Here is a 17949-nt window from a genome sequence, read left to right on the forward strand (position 1 = left end):
GAAGGATTATTTCTGCATGTGTTGGTAAAAGCTGAGCAGCATCCTTAGTAAGTACACCAGGACAGATTACTGTGTGCTGTCTGGTCCAACAGATTATTGTGTGCTGTCTGGTCCAACATTAGTCTCAGATTCCGCAGCATCTTTTTCCATCTTTCCTGGGTAAGAAGTCCATACTCTGGGTCAGTTGGGAAAGAGAGTATTTTCTTTGGACAATTAGAGATAGTCTCCCCATGACTTATGTATCTAATCTGTTACAGTTCTGTTTTGTAGACCAGGCACTAGAAACCTTGCTAGATGTAATTCTGTATTCCTGGTGTCTCTGGAAAAGGCTGTTATCCCTTATAACAGATTTCCCTGCAGACTTTCATGAAGGATACCATAATTTTCAGTGTGTTGCTGAACTGTATGAAGTGGTGCAGGTAAGGCTCTTATTGTTTGGAGATGAGTTGAGACTGACTATTCCAGATGCCGTTTTTAGACAAAGGTCTTTTTGGGCAGGCTTCCCCAGATCTGGTGAAGAACGTCTAGTAAGAGGCAACATAACTGTTCACAGTATGAGAAAACATGTCTCGCACCTCCTTTGTTCTCCTCTTGTTGTTCTTGGTCTAGTCAGTGCCTCGGGTAGTACTAGTCCCTTGTGGAGTTAGACGGGGCTACAAGGGATAGGCTGAGCCAGGTAAGATTCCTAGGAATATGACTCCACAGATACCAGTGGTAAGAGTCATGACTACTCTGCAGTTTGACCTATATTTGAAATCCCAACCACCCTGAAGTGATAGATGCTGCACTTGACCATGGATAGGTGTCTTGGAGGGGTTTTAGTTTCTCCAATAGAAAGAACTGTCATCTGGAGACAAGTAATCAGAAACAGACAGAACTGCTCAGAATTCCTAGTTTTGGCAATGTCAGTAAGGTTGCAGTGGAAAATCCATGCTTGGAACCCCTCTACCTCATGGTCCTTAAAGCAGCCATAGAGTTCAGCTTTCCATTTGCACATGAGGATGTGTTGCAAGGGGCAGTGATCAGCCAGTGCCTACAGTCTTCGCATCACTGACCTTCTTTTGGTATCAAACCTTTCCTGTAGTACTAGGTAGATGAGTCCAGAAAATCCTATTATGGTACAGGAATGGGTTATGTCATAAAAATAAAAGTATTTGATATTGGCTGCTTCAAAAATAGGTTTGAGAGCTCAAAGGAGCTTCTTCCCTTATTTAGGGAAAAACAGCTAGAACTAAGGTCAGTGTTCCTGCCCTGAAAGCTCCAAGAGGAAAGTAAGTTGAGACCAGAATTACTAGTACTGTGGGCAACAATCTGGTAATATTATGTGGTAAATGAATAAAACAGATGGCTAATGAGCAGTGTGTGCTGTGAGAGAGGTAATATAGGTCTAGCAGTGAACCACAAACTGTAGGGTCACTCTTGACAGCCATTCCCATTCTCGGGGAAATGAATGTGCTGTTGGCCTCCTTCATTCACTGTTCCAGTCCTCTCTCAGTGCTGAGACTGAAGAGGATTCTGTCTGGACAGGGTCTTCTTGGAGTGTCATCCTGGAGATTGGCCTGTCACCACTCAGGAAAATGCTGTTTTGTCATTTCTTGTTTTACTTTTTTCATCAAGGTAATGGAAGTTTGATTTTGCTAATTTCACCACCGTAACAGGTACAAGTAAGCAAACTCTGGGGGTAATGTTTCTCCATGCTAGAAGTCTAAACCTCAAAATGCACTCACTCGAGGCACTCCTTAAAATGGGGAACATCGACATCTCTGCAGTGAGACCTGGTTCAAGGCACCAGAGAGCACCCCTGCATTACCAGGCTATAATTCATACCACACCTTTCGGCCACCTAACCTGGACCGAAACACTAAAAGCGGAGGAATGTCCATATTCATTAAGGATGTCCACACCTCCAGGCTAGTTGCGCAACATAATGCATCCAAAATTATCCAAGTGCAACTAACACTGGGCAAGACTGCAATCCAGGTTGTAGCTTGTTACAGATCCCCACCATGCCCCAGGATTTCCACTCTTCATTTCTTACGATACTGGAAAATATTAAGGTACAACCCAGTACCTTAATTATGGGTGATTTTCAACTACCCCACCATCAACTGGGGAAACTAGTCATGTACCAACTCATTCACTCAACGTTTTCTGGAATTCATAAATTCCAATGCCTTGGATCAGCTTGTCCACACCCCCACCAGGGGCAGCAATGTCCTGGACCTGGTCATTACCAATATGGGTAACCGGCCACACCAGAGGTCAACTCCTCACTGGCCAGATCCGACCACAAGCTAATCACCCTAAACATCCATATCCCACTCCCACCCCCCTATTAAAGAAACCACCGTCAAAAATGACTCCAACTTCATGCTTCTTAAGACAGAAGTGGCAAATTTCACAACACCCATGCAGACGGAAAATAGAGGTACAACTACTGAATCTTACACAAATACACTGTATAAGCACATACATGAATGCATGGATCGTGCCATCCCCAACAGATCCAAGACACTATCCTCCAAAAAAAGGAAGCCAATCTGGTGGTCCCCTGCCATAAACAAACTCTACAACAGAAGGAAGAAGCTTTTGCAAAAAAGAGAAAAATCCCAAGATTGGAGGAACTCCCTGGTCAGCCTCAGCAAGAAGCTGAGATCCCTCATAAAATCCTCCAAAGCCAGTTATGAAAATAAAATCTCCACTGATTCCAAAGACAACCACAAAGCATTTTACATCTATGTCAAGAATCTCAATGTCAACACTCAGATCTGCTCTGAGCTACAGCACAATGGCACTAAATATACAGAACCAACCGATATTGCCAACATCCTGGCCGATGGGTTCAGTGCTAACTTTACCCCCATCTCACCCTCCAAAGGGTCCATCTTAATACCAGAAGAATGCAAAGCCCCTGTAATCATGGATGAACAAGTAAAGACCACACTCTACAAAACCAAGAACACAGCATCCATGGGACTAGACAGCATCCCATGCTGCGTACTGCACGAACTACAGAACAAACTGGCACCCCACCTAAGTACCATGTTCAATCATAGACTGATCTCAGGCTATGTGCCTACTGAATGGCACACAGTGATGGTTATCCCACTCCACAAAGGGGGTGCCACCATGGACCCCAGAAACTACCGCCCCATTAGCCTGGCGAGCCTGGTCTGCAAGGCCATGGAACGTGTCATCTTGGAGCTTATAAACAAAGACATAGGTAACCTCTAAACCCTGAACCCCACTCAGTTTGGGTTTGTAAAAGATAAATCATGTCTACTAAACCTGATTGGCTCTAGTGACTGCTTCAAAGAAGTCATAGACGAGGGCAAGGTAGTGCACACAGCCTATCTTGACCTTGCCAAGGCTTTCGATACCATCCTCCACTCTGGAATTATAGATAAACTCACTAAACCGGGCATAAATACCTATGTCACAAGATGGGTGGCCAACTGGCTCACTGACAGAACCCACACAATAAAGGTAGCCAACTCCAAGTCTGATTTCAGGCCAGTGACGAGTGGAGTACCACAGGGTTCGGTCCTGGGTCCTCTCCTGTTTGGCATCTACTTCTCTGAAGTGCAGGCCAACATAGAAGGTCTTTGGTTAACAAAGTTCGCAGATGACTGCAAACTGGGAGCCATAATAGAATCACCTAATGATGCAGACATTCTTTAAAAGGGTCTCAGAGAGACAGATGCTTGGTATCAAAGTCATGGCCTCAAGCTCAATACAAAGAAGTGCATTGTCATCCCCTTTGGGAAAAACTTAGTACCCATGAACTACCACATGGGCGGTAGCTCACTAAACACAAAGTGTGATGAGACCTCGGGACACAGGTGGACAGTAGTCTCTCCTTTGATAACCATATTACCACAGTAGTCAGGAAATCCTTCTACATGGCGCACCTCATCACAAAAGGGTTCTCCTCTAGAAAAAAGGAGGTCATTGTTCCTCTCTACACATCCCTCATCAGACCCATTATAGAGTACAATGCCGCATTTGGCATGCATCTCACAAGACACCTACAACAATTGGAAAAGCCACAGAAGTACCTCACTAAGAGGATTACTGGCCTCCAACAGATTCCATATGCAGACCACCTCAAAAAACTCCAGCTCTACTCAGTTGCATATCACCTACTCAGAGGCTAGCTCTGCCTAACATACAAAGCTATGTCAAACCCAGAGAGGTTGGAGATGCTACACTTAAAGAAATCCCAATCTCTCTGAACCACACGCTCTAGGGACCTAAACCTCGTCACCACAATAAACAGAACATGCTGGAGGGATAGATTCCTGTCCCAGAGACTTCCCATATTCTGGAACAGGCTACCCATTCATGTCAAGCAAAGCTTCTCATTGGTCCTCTTTAAGAAAAATCTTGACGACTGGTTGGGAAATAGAAAATTCACCCCAGGGATCACTTCTGTGGCACAGCTTGACAAGGGCACAGGAGAATAATTTTCTTGGGTGGCGAAAGCCAGGCAACCTTTTTGGCTAGGGCTATATAGGCCCCAGGGCCGATAGCCTAGTATCTACGTATGAGACATTTGCTTTCCAATGGCTGGCAAGTTTTCTATACAGTTTTCCAGCATTTCATCTAATTCTGTAGTTTATAACAGAATTTGGAGGGGGGGGGTCTAAAATTTCATGTGCCTCTGCTGGTTGCAAAGTCTGTATTTTCAGGCTCTCAACTCGCTGGCAGTATAAGAAGCTGTCCTACTACAAGCTAGAGAAAGCCCCCTTTCAGTTGAGGGTAACAGCTGGCTTCACCTCAGGGCTTGACTGCTCCTTCAGACCCTCTTCTTCTGCCGAACCTTTAACTGACTGTATCAGAGCTGACACCAAGTTTGTCTGGTGTGTTTTGCAAATTAAAGAAGCTTTGCAAATTAAAGAAGTTCTGCATCTGGACAGAGTAGTCTCTTGTACTACCATAGTCTTAGCTTTTAAGCGTTCCTTATGTATTTCAGGCACTTGTGTGTTTTCTCAAGTTTTCCATTATGAAGGTGCATGCTTCTGGCATCTCTACTGGTTTTAGCCTTGTGGAGTGCAAATGGTGGCCCATAATCTGTATTTTTAATGATTAATTCAAAGGATCTTCTGCATGTTCTCTTGCTTTTGATGAGCCTTTCTCTTCCTTTAGTCTTGAGCCTGTGGATGAGCTTGCCTATCCTCCATTAAGACCAGCTGGTTTGGTAACTGTGAAGCTCATTCCTTGGAAGATATTTTTAGGGACCTTCATTTCTGACTACAGAACTTCTGATTAAAAAAACATTTTAAGGGTGTACCTTATTTGGTCATTCATCAGAATACCAGTCCTGCTTTGGCAATGGCCACTTCTACAGGGGTGTGAGTCCATCCACATAAATGCAAGGACCATTTTATTGTTGATTCCTACTTTTCCAAATGCTATTACTTGAAATGTGATTTAGAAGGTGAACTTTTTATCACTTGATCTCTTGCCTTTTGGCCTTACTTTGCTTCTGTCCTGCTAGGAATTATGTCATTCTTTATTTTCTGGGATTCTCACTATCACCACCCATTGCAGAAGGCTTTCATAACCATTCTGTCCTCATTATCTGCACAGTTTGTGTCCTCTGCAAAAGAATTTGGTTCTAAGTTAGTCAAATACTTACTTTTGTGATTTTTATGTTATTACTTGGTTATCAAATTGTGTACGGACTATGCAGGGGGTTTGTGTGCCACTGTAGTTTCAGACATGACATCTCCACCGTATGGGGCAGCATGACTGCCCTTGAGAGTAAGAGCTAAAGACATGACTGCAGTGTGAGAAGAAAACTCCAAGAGTTAACAACTGCAGAAGGCCTTTCAACATATCTATTATGGTGCGTACATATCTAGTATTTTTGAGTCTGTGACACTATATGTAATGCCCGAAGCCTGGGTTATAGCTGAAAATGGTTAGTTAAGACCACTTTATCTGCCAAGCTAACCAAAATATAAATATAAGGTCCAGCTCCATGTTCTAGAGGTGATATTTCAAAGTTGTCTTTATTGATCTTGTGTGTTTTAAAGTTGGACTATACACTGTTGATAATCTTGGTAATCATGGCTGAATTTGGCTCATTTTCCCCAACAGATGGCAAAGATCTGCAGATTCCCTGGATTCAGGGCAGTGTGATGAAGAAGTTGATGAACTGTGTTTGATGGACCACGATGAGATTGTGTCAAGGTTAACATTAAAGCAAGAGGCAAGTGTTGTTTCAGCAGCAGCTTTTGAACAAGTAAATATATAACATGGTGTTTTGTGGAGATGCACCACAGTATCATATCTCCACTCGTATTTTACCCAGAAAATAAAATACAGTAAAAGACTGCCTGCTTTGTACATAAGCTACATAAAAATAATGTACCTGAGATGTTTTTGAAAAAGTGTTTTCAGAACCACTAGCAGCAACACTGAGTGTTGTCCTGCATATCTTAAATCAAAAAAAAAAAAAAAAAAAGTTAAATTGCACTTTATTCATCTACTTTTACTGTATTTGTGTTTCTTCCTACTTTATTACTAGGGGCATTGACTACAACTCTGATCTGAGAGATATAACAATAAGAATCCTTTTTCTGTGCATTTAAAGTGTTTTTTGATTGTATCTGCTTTATTTTCTGGAAAAAAAATATATATGTTTCCTGCCTTTCTAAGCTGGTATAGTCCAGTTTTCAGGTTAAGTGCTGAATTCAGGGCTGTGTTACAAATCTCTGCGTTTACCCATACCTTACTTGGATAGAAGGAAGATGTTCATCGTGTTTCACTGTTGCAGTCATTACTCTTGGGTTATCCTGCTGGCTGGCTACCTTCAGTTGGCCAGAATTCCAAAGTCTAGGTCCGGCGTCAGTTGCTGTCGCCTCTTCCCTGACGTCAGTGCGCCAGGGGTATAAAAGATGCAGATGACGCCATTTTCTTCAGTTTTTCTTGCCGCGCGGTGCCCGAAGCAAAAGCAGTTCGCAAGTGCTGGTCGGCCGACTCCTAAGATTTTCAAATCTGAATTTAATTACCGAAGTCTTCATTAAAGCTAAGTACCCCATTGGGGAAACTTTTTTCTTGCTCCAGACCAATGTCAGAAATAGTTAACAATTGTATTTCTTGTGGGAAGCAAATACCTCATAAGGATTTTCACTCTTATTGTATTCCTTGCCTAGGCCCTGATCACAACGTTGCTAGCTGTCGGTTTTGTGCTAGATTTAATCATCGCACTATTAAGCGTCTGCTCGATTTTGCATTTCATTACTTTGGCCGAAGATTTAATTATATAATGCCATCAGAAATGCCGACAACCGGAGTTTACAAAAAACGCAAGGACAAGGAAAAGGATAGGCATCCGAGGTCCAAAACCGACGATGAGGCGCCTGCTAGGCCAGTCGCCGGTTCTCAGTGAGGCGCTTTCGCAGCCCCTGGCGCTTGCTACCTCAGAGCCACAGGCCACTTCCGACTCCCACATGGAGCCGACTGGGCCTCTGGATACTCAAAGTATTGGACACTCAGAAATCATTCCCTCAGATGGGTCCGGAGCCGCTGAGCAGGCATCGGCTTCTGAGGGTGTCTTCAGACCTACACAACTATATGTTAAGCCATCTTCAGCTTTAAAGACAAAGAAACAAGTACAGCATTCTCCTACTCAGACTTCCATGCCTAAAAAACAGATGCTCGAAATGGCCGAAGACCTAATTACTTTGATCAGGGGATCCCTTCCCCCTCCTGATAAGAGGCCTAGGCAAGAGACAGAGTATGATTCTTCTGATCAGGTTTCCATTTCCTCTGACTCCTCTTCTGAACAGGATTATTCCATGCTTCCCTATGAGGATTCTGATGCTGAAGAATCCATTCCTTCAGCCTCTCCTCCTGAGGATTATTCTTTTGGGGAAACCCTGCATACCATGAGGGAGCATTTCCACTGGGAGAGCCAAGATTATTCTGAATCTAAGAAAAGGCTCAGAGACTTTCTGCTACTTCCTCAGCACAGACCCCTTGCTATTCCACCTGTTCTAGACATTTTAGATGATGTATTTTCAGAGTCCGGCCTGTCCCCTGACTCTTTACCCCCTGTACCTCCTAAGCTCGACAGAAACTACAGGGTCCCGGATTCTCATAAATTCCTATATAAAACCCCGCTGCTGACCCAGAAACTATATTTCAGGGTCCCAAAGGGGTTAAAGCTTCCAGTGCAAAAAACCCTGTCCCCTCTGATAGGGTTTCTAGGGCTCTAGACAGATGGGGGAAAAAAGTCTACACTTCTGCTACCTTGGCTGTAAGGGCTTTAAATTGTCAGTTTCATATGCTTAAATATCAGCAATATTTAATGTCACTTCTTAAACAGAAATTGTTGACAAATACTGAATGTTCAGAGAACAAGGAATTGTAGGATTTATTGCATGCAGCTGAACAAGTGGGCAAGCATACTTTGCAATGTGGTTATGATTCACTGGAGGCCTCTTGCAGGGCTGCTGTACAGGTTCTGTTATTAGAAGGCATGCTTGGTTAAAGGGACAGAATCTGCCTGATCATGTTAAAGCAAAATTATTAGATGCACCATTACAGCATGATACTTTGTTTGGTACTAAAGCAGAAGAGGTGTTGAAAAAAATGGAGGATAAAGCAAAATCCATGCAGACAGTCAAGCATTTCTTACAGGTACAGCCACCCAGGTTTAGCAGGAACTGGCCTTCTAAAAATTGGTCCTTTCCAGTGTCAGACAGACCACAAAGAGGCAAATACAGGCATCCCAGAGACAGATCTCAGCTGCAAGGCTCATACAGGCCTAAACAATGGGGTGCTCCTACCTCCAAAAGTAGAGAAGACAAATCACAACCTTACAGGAAACAGTCCCAATGACTTTCCTTTGCCAGATCCAAGCACTTTTCTTTTGGCAGCCCCCTTAGGGGGAAAACTAGCACGTTTTTCATCAAATTGGCAAATGGTTACCCAAGACAAATGGGTCCTGAACATAGTGTCCCAAGGCTACAGGTTCCATTTTCACACTCTTCCAAGGTCAAAAGATATGTCAGACCTGCCACACAATCAATTGGCAGAGGCACAAAAACAAATTACAGCCCTCATGGACATGAGGGCCATTCAGCAAGTACCACAACAAGAGCAGGGGCAGGGATTTTACTCCAGACTTTTTCTAGTACACAGAAAGGACAAAACCTGGAGACCAATACTGGACCTGTCTATACTAAATACGTTTCTGGAAGTTCCAAAATTCAAGATGTTGACTCTACAGCAGCTACTGCCCATGCTGGGCAAGAAGGCTTGGCTCGTAACTTTGGACCTAAAAGAGGCATACCTGCATGTCCCAGTCAGACAGTCTTGCAGAAGATACCTCAGATTCATAGCTGGCTCAATGCATTACCAATTCTCTGCACTGCCCTTTGGCTTTTGTACTGCGCCCAGGGTCTTCACAAAATGCCTGGCTCCAGTAATTGCGTTTTGCAGACAAAGAGGAATTCAAATATATCCCTACTTGGACGACTGCCAAATTCAAGCAGAGAACAAAGACATTCTTCTAAAGCATCTGGCGTTTGTAAAAAGATTACTAATTGGCCTAAGGTACACAGTAAACGTAAAGAAATCAAAACTAGTGCCCTCTCAAGAGATAATATTCCTGGGTGCAAGCTTAAGTACAACTGCCCAGATGGCTTATCTCACGCCAGACAGACAAAAGCAACTGACTTCTTAATTCAAGAAATTGGCAACAAAAACCCACTTTTCTGCAAGGAAAATCCTGCAGGCCTTGGGTTTCATGGCATCATGCATTCTACTAATTCCATATGCCAGACTGCATATGAGGAAACTACAGTGGTATCTAAAAAGTGTTTGGACCCAGCATTGCCACAGCCTGGAGACAGTAATTGCACTCATTCCCTGCCTGCAACAGGAGTTTCGATAGTGGGCAGAAGCCTGTCACCACAACAAGGGTCTGCCATTCAGTTTACCCAAAGCCAGACAGACACTGACAACGGATGCATCAGATTATGCTTGGGGGGGCCCATATGGCAGGAAAATGTATTCAGGGCACATGGCCTGCAAACCAGATGCATCTTCACATCAATCAAAAAGAGATGCTAGCTGTTCAAAATGCCCTGACAGCTTTCAAGGACCTTCTTCATCCAGGATAACTACTGATAAAGACAATACTATGGTCATGTGGTACATAAACAAGCAGGGAGGTATACATTCCTACCCCCTCTGCAGACATGCAATGACCTTATGGGACACAGCATTGGCTTTTCAAGTTCACCTGCAAGCACAATTCCTGCCAGGAAAAACAAATACTCTGGCAGATGAACTAAGCAGAAACCTCATGGATCCCCACGAATGGAAACTGGATCCACAAGTCTTCAGCATGATAACAAGGAAATGGGGATGGCCAGACATAGATCTATTTGCCTCCCCTCACAGCTGCCAATTGCAGAGATTTTGCACAAGGATTTATCACAAGCAAGCATGGAAAGTGGATGCCCTATCCTTCATCTGGAAAAATCTAACAGTATATGCCTTTCCTCCACTGCCTCTCCTTCCCAGGGTACTCCTAAAGGTCAGACAAGAGAAACCAAAAATGATACTGATTGCACCAGACTGGCCACGCCAGCACTGGTACCCAATCCTAAAGATCTTGTCTCAAGGTCCAGCATGGATATTGCCTCAAACTTCTCACTTGCTGACCCAACAAAACAATCAGAACACTCCTCTTTCAAAATCTGTTATGAATGTTATCTTGGAGGCCAGGAGGCCCAGTACCAGAAAATCTTATGCAGAAAAATGGAAAAGATTCTGTACTTGGAACCAGGAACAAGGCATTGACACATGTGTACCAAATATCCCTCAGATTTTACAATACCTAACTGAGATGCTGAACAAAGGCCTTTCTTTCTCATCAATTAAGATTCATGCCTCTGCCATTTCAGCCCATTACAATACAGAACCACATATCTTTTCTCATCCTTTAATAAGGCAGTACGTCAGAGTGGCCAAAAACATTAGGCCTCCAAGGAGAGCACCAGTTCCGGCCTGGGACCTCAATTATGTTTTGGAAAAACTCGCACTGCCTCCTTTCAAGCCAGCATCAACAGCAGATATAAAATTCTTATCCTGGAAAACAGCTCTGCTCCTAGCAATAACCTCTGCAAGAAGAGTCTCGGAGTTACAAGCACTCATGGCTGTGGAACCTTTTATCATTTTTCATCCAGACAGGATTTCTCTGAGGACAAACCCTACATTTGTGCCTAAGGTGGTGTGCAGTGTGGCCCTCAACCAAACCATTCGCTTGCCTACCTTTTATCCAAATCCACAGAACAAGGGTGAAAAAATTCTGCATTCTTTGGACATACACAGGCAGTTGGCTTCTACTTGGACAGAACTAAGGCTTTCAGAAAGACTGAGCAACTTTTAGTGTCATATGCTGCAGGATCACAAGGAAAGGCTATCTCAAAACAGACTATTTCTAAATGGATAGGCCATTGCATCCGTTTCTGCTATTTTCAACATGGCAAACCAGTGCCTAAGGGCATTAGGCCTCATTCCACCAGAGCAGCAGCCACTTCAGCAGCCTTCCTCAGGGGAGTACCAACCAAATATATCTTAGAGGCTGCAACTTGGAGTTCAGTGCACACTTTCACAAAGCACTACCACTTACCTCTTTACTCTAAGTCCAGAGCAGGCTTTGCCACTGCAGTTGTGCAGGGCCTCATAGCCTCTCCTAATCCTTTTTAGCCCAGCCACCCATCCTCAACTTTGGAATTCAACCCAAGAGTAATGACTGCAACAGTGAAACATGATGAACATAGTACAGTTGTGTACCTAGCATAAATGTAGATGTTAGAGTGTATTCACTGTTGCAGTCCAGGTTACCCACCCACCATCTCCCTTTTCTTTGCTGGGACTTATCTGCACTTCTCTATTCTATACAACCTTTTTGGTGTATTTGCTTGTAGATGAAGGAATTGTTATTTTTGTGCATGCATTTTTATTGGCATATTTTTCAGCCTGCCAATTCGGGGGCACCTGACATCTGGGGCAAGAAAAACTGAAGATAATGGCATCGGCTGCATCTTTTATATACCCCTGGCGCACTGACGTCAGGGAAGAGGCGACAGCAACCGATGCCGGACCAGGACTTTGGAATTCTGGCCGACTGCGGGTAGCCTGCCAGCAGGATAACCCAAGAGTAATGACTGCAACAGTGAATACACTCTAACATCTACATTTATGGTAGGTACACAACTGTACTTTTCTCGGCTCACCTGTCAGAGAGGGGAGCTTTGAGCAGTCTTTCTGTCCCTGGAGGAGTGGTTTCAGCCCTGAAATTAGTAGTTTATTGGCCATTTTGGGCTAATTTCTCTTTCATTTCCCTGCTATAAATACTGCATTTGCCCGGTTTTGCACACTGGGCACCGCCAGTTAGCTAGGGTATAACTGTTCCCGGCTCCACAAAGTCTCCTCTTCAATTTTTCCCTTGGAACAATACAAACTTTCAACTTAAGCACTCAAGCAATTCATTTCTCAGCCCGGCACTTGCTCAAAACTCATAGCAAGTGCTTATAAACCCTAGCTCTAGACCCTCCTATACTGTACAGAAGGGCAAGGCTCTCTATTCGACCTTACCAGCCATTCAGTAAAACAGTTTACTGTACCTATCCAGGCATGTCCAAAGGGCAGTTTCAGGCGTACTCTCCAGTCCAGCTGGTGAATCTGGGCATTTTGAGGCATGTTACAACTGCCTCATGTACACAGACAACCCTCTCCTCCTACAACCAAACACTAACGCGCAACCCTCTCCTCCTACAACCAAACACAGGCGCCCCTCCCTGCCCCCAAATCTCACCCGCCCCTAGTACCTCTAAATTTATACCACTCTAGCCACTCCCCACATTTCAACTACCAATCTCTGCTTCCCACATCACCAAACATCCTGCCCTTTCAATACAGTCTTACTCTGGCACCACCCTTTAAGCTCTGTAAGCTTAATTAACCCTGAATACTCCCAATCACCTAACAAATAATGCAATCATTCAAAAATAAAATGCTAATTACCCTACTCCCAATACTATTCCTAGTACATCACCTCACTGCTTACGAGCATATTGACCTACTGCAAAACCAACACCCAAAAGTTCAAACATTCACTCATGATGTTTCACTCAAGTTTAAACATCTACCCATCCTCCACTCACCAAGTATAGTGTCTCACATAAACTACCGCCTACACAAAATCACAAAATGCAAACCCAAAGACAAAGACTATATAAAACTAATTAACAAGCTCCTAAAACTAAGAATATCCTATTACCAAAACCTTACAAAACATGGGGACATTCATCCCAACCCTGGCCCATATACATTCAAAAGCTCACACTCCACTACCACATATACTCCCACTAACTCCCTTCTAGCATTTCATCTAAATATCAGAAGTATTAATAATAAAATCCCCAACCTTCATGCCCTCTTAGCAACTCACTCGCCAGATATTATGTGTCTTACAGAAACATGGCTTAAACCTACTACTACTGATAATTAAATAACACCACCAGGCTATAATATTCATTGACTTGATCGTACCACAAAGAAAGGTGGTGGGGTAGCAATTCTATATAAAAATACACTAACTGTTCATAGTGAATCAGTAAACCCACCCCAATTCAGTAATGCAGAACTCCTTATAACCAAACTACAAACTAGCCACAATAAATACCTGAACATCATCTGTGCTTATATACCACCAGGTAACAATATAACTACCCTAGAAGAAATCCTTTACTGGCTAAATACTACCTACCCCCAAGAAACCATAATCTTTGGTGACTTTAATATAGACTGGCACTCATGCTCAACCATACCCCCCACCACACCTATAAACCTATTTGGATATAAGCAGACCATTACCTCCCCCACCAGGATCCACAAATCAACCAGTAGGGAAAGCATTCTAGATTGGATATTAGTCAATAACCAAGCCCAACTATATACAACCAGTACTCTCCCTGATGACCTCAGTGATCATCATCTGACCTATATCATAAAACACAAAGCAGGGACCCCCCACCAAATCAAATACATAACACGCAGAAATAAAAAGAATTTTAACCCTGCAACTTTTTTAAATGAGCTAAAGGCAGTTGACTGGTCTAAACTAAAAAAGCAACCATTAGAAGAGGCCATAGCATATTTCAACAACAACTTCATTAGCATCCTTGACTCCCATGCTCCAGTACGTACCTTAAAAACGAAATCTAACCCAGCGCAATGGCTAACTAGGGAGACCAAGTCAAAAATCAAAATAAGAAACAAAGCCTGGGCCTGCTGGCGCTCAACTAAAACCCCACTTGACCACTTAAAATACCGGCAACTCAGAAATGAAACAAAAAAATCAATTATAACAGATAAAAAAAGCTACTACCAGAACTTACTAAATAAGCATCATAATAACCCTCAAAAATTCTGGGCAAGCATAAAACAGATCCTCCATCCAGGACAGTCTACCACCCCAACCCCTGCCAACCTCACTATCAGATCCCCAGAGTGCATAGCCGATGCCTTTAATAGCTATTTCACTGAAACCATACAGTCACTAGCAAATCAACTAACCCCACTAAATTCCAACACCAGCTCCAACCCCACTAGTAACCATCCCCAATTTAGTTTCCAGCCAATCTCCACTACATATATTAAGACATTGTTAACAAAACTAAAACCTACTACCCTCTCTGCTGACCTCCTCCCTGCGGAGTACTTACAAATAGCTACTGAAGCCATTGCTTACCCTATAGCTATACTAATCAATAGAATATTGTCCGAAGGTACTATCCCCTACCTATGGAAGATATCCCATGTCATCCCACTTCATAAAGGTGGAAATTCCACAGAATTATCCAACTATAGACCAATTGCCATTCTTTCCCCATTAGCCAAAATAATGGAAAAATGTGTTCATAAGCAACTAATGCAATACCTAATACATAACAACTTACTATCTAACTCCCAACATGGTTTCAGGCCATATCACAGTACCACATCAGCCCTCCTTGACTTTACAAATGCCATAAACCTAAATAGGAATGATAATAAAATATCCTCTGCCCTCTTTCTTGACCTGTCAAAAGCCTTTGACATGGTCAACCATGAACTCCTCATTCTCTCACTTAAGTCTATGTCCCTCAATAGGCACACAATCCAGTGGTTCCAATCATACCTAACTGGCAGACAACAGGCAGTTGTATGGCAGAACAAGTTATCCAACCAACTACCACTCACCCTTGGTGTCCCTCAGGGCTCCATACTGGGACCACTACTCTTTTCTATCTTCATCGATAACCTCCACACAGCTATTCCTAAGGCTACCTGCATCCAATATGCAGATGATTCCACTCTCATCTGCTCAGCCACCTCTCCAGCAGACCTACAAAACACAACCCAAAATACATTAAGCACCATTGAAAACTGGCTCACTAACCAATGTTTGTTACTGAACCCCAACAAAACCAAACTCCTACTCTTTACTCCCACTATTAGAGCCACCCCTTTCTCATTCACTATTACTTCCAACAGTGGTACCACCATCTCCCCAGATACCCATACTAAACTTCTAGGAGTCATTATAGATAATAAGCTCAAATTCGACCTACAGGTCAACAAAACCATTCAGACCATCAATAAAAAACTCGGATCAATGTACAGAAACAAAGCATTCTTAACCCCTCAGGCTAGAATAGCAATTGCCAGGTCACAACTACTCTCTACTCTTACTTATGCCTCCCCCATTCTCTCAAACCTAAATAAATCAGAACTGAATAAGCTCTCACACAGTTATAACCATATTGCCAGATCCGCAACTAACTCCACCTACAGAACACATCACTGCCAGAACCTGAAACAACTATGTTGGCTTGAACTCCCCAACTTAATTACACTAAATCAACTCTTAGTTGCCCACAAAGTTCTTTACCATCCTGAAAATACCCCCTCACTCTCTAATATAATAAAACCATATAACAACCTGAGATCACTAAGATCGGCCGACAAAATAATGGTCCAAACTTACAAAGCCAACAATTCTGCAGGGGATTCTCTGTTTGCTAACTCTGTTGCCAAGACGTGGAAATCTCTACCAAATCACATCATCTTGCAATCCTCCTTTACCTTTTCAAAAAAAGCATTACACAGCATCTTACACTCACCTGGCTTTGTCCGTGCTCCTTCCCTGACTGAGCAGTATCATTATTCACTCTAACTAACCAACTTGTTTTTCTAACACTTGCAGGCCTTTCTCTACAAGCATACTGTGCTGATTGTAACTGTTATTGTAACTGTGAGTTTTTTGTAAACAAACGCTGCAATACTATACATTTTACTACTGTATAACTTTTTCAATGTAAATAATCTGTGTGTATATTCTTGAAGAAACTGATGTTATCCTGTTGGAGCTTTTCTCCCCGGGCCTCCACTGAAAATGGACATGTATCCAGTTGGACTATCCCGGTAAACAAATGTAAAATAAATAAAATAAATAATAATACAGGTGAGAGATGCAAGTATACAGCCAAACTGGAGGCAAAGCTCTCTCAACCCAAGGCTGGATCAGACAGTCAAGAGGAGAAGGGAAATACTTGCATCACACCACCAGTCTTACATAGACCCATTAAACCAGCACCGGCAAATAACACACATAAATACATGAAAACATACTCAAAGGCTCTAAATAAAAATCTGCAAAACCAGCAGAGACCTCCAAAGCAGACATCCAAGCAACCTCCACCTCCCAACACAAATCATGAAACACATACTTCACAAAACCAGTGTGCCATGCAATCACAGCCCTTAAGGCAAAATATCATACCCAGCATACTAGTAATAGGTGACTCTGTAGTCAGGCACACTGACGTCCCACTCACTAGGCTGAGTAAGGAGAAGGTTACTGTTAGATGCCTGTCGGGTGCCAGGATCCGCCACATAACACAGGCACTCAGGTCACTCCAGAACAAGTGCAAATACGACTCTGTCATTGTACATGTTGGTGTGAATGACTTCAGCTGTACCTCCCTGGACTACATGAAGAGAGACATGGAATAGTTCTCTGATCACATAGCCCAGGCTGGTATGACCCCGAGTAGCATCCTGCCTTCACAAAGAACGATAACCATAGTATGAAGAAAAAATTATCAATTTCAACAATTGGCTAAGTTTCTGGTGTCATTCAAAGGGGATCCAGTGTCTGTCTGCCTGAGATGACATGCTTGATAAGCCACGCTGCTTCACTAGAGACGGCTTGCACCTGTCACCCTTAGGCTTTCGAATACTGGCCAAGTCTCTTGCTACCCCCATAATGCCTTTTTTAGGCAAGGCTCAAAAGACAAACCCACTGCCGTAAATAGCACAAGTAACAAAAAACTGAGGGCAGTGCTACTCAGTGCCAGAAGTCTAAACCTCAAAATGCATGCACTCGAGACATCTACCCAAATGTGATGACCAACAATGGAACATGAAGAACATAGTACAGTTGGTTACACTTACCATAAATGTAGATGTTCGAGTGTGTTCACTGTTGCAGTCCTGGTTAACCTCCCTCCAGCCCCCTGACTTCTATTGACTATACCTCTATTCTTGTTTACTATGCTTAAAGCTTTTTTGGTGTATTTTCTTTTTTGTTGGAGGTGTACTCTTTGTATATAATTGCTATCCATTATGGGGGCACCTGACATCTGGGGCAAGAAAAACTGATGTAATGATGTCGGCTGCTTGCTTTATACTCCTAACTACCTGGCGTCATGGAAGATGAGACAGCATCTGACGCAGGACCCAAGACATTGATAATCAGGCCGACGGAGGGCTACTGCAAGCAGGTAACCCAAATGTGATGACTGCAACAGTGAATACACTCAAACATCTACATTTATGGTAAGTGTACACAACTGTACTTTAGTGGCACAGCAC

At 43.1% G+C, this 17949-nt stretch overlaps 1 protein-coding gene across 1 annotated transcript in view; it reads left to right on the forward strand.

Moving 5' to 3' along the window:
* Positions 1-17949, forward strand: part of RAPGEF1 (Rap guanine nucleotide exchange factor 1) — a 2911094-nt gene that overhangs the window by 2038348 nt on the left and 854797 nt on the right. Inside the window, exon 15 of the mRNA XM_044058589.1 lies at positions 6106-6217. Within this exon, the coding sequence (XP_043914524.1) occupies positions 6106-6217 (112 nt within the window). The remainder of the gene's footprint in view (positions 1-6105; positions 6218-17949) is intronic.

Source organism: Protopterus annectens, chromosome 16.part0 (genome assembly GCF_019279795.1).
Source record: "Protopterus annectens isolate FY-2018-M chromosome 16.part0, PAN1.0, whole genome shotgun sequence".
NCBI lineage: Eukaryota > Metazoa > Chordata > Ceratodontiformes > Protopteridae > Protopterus > Protopterus annectens.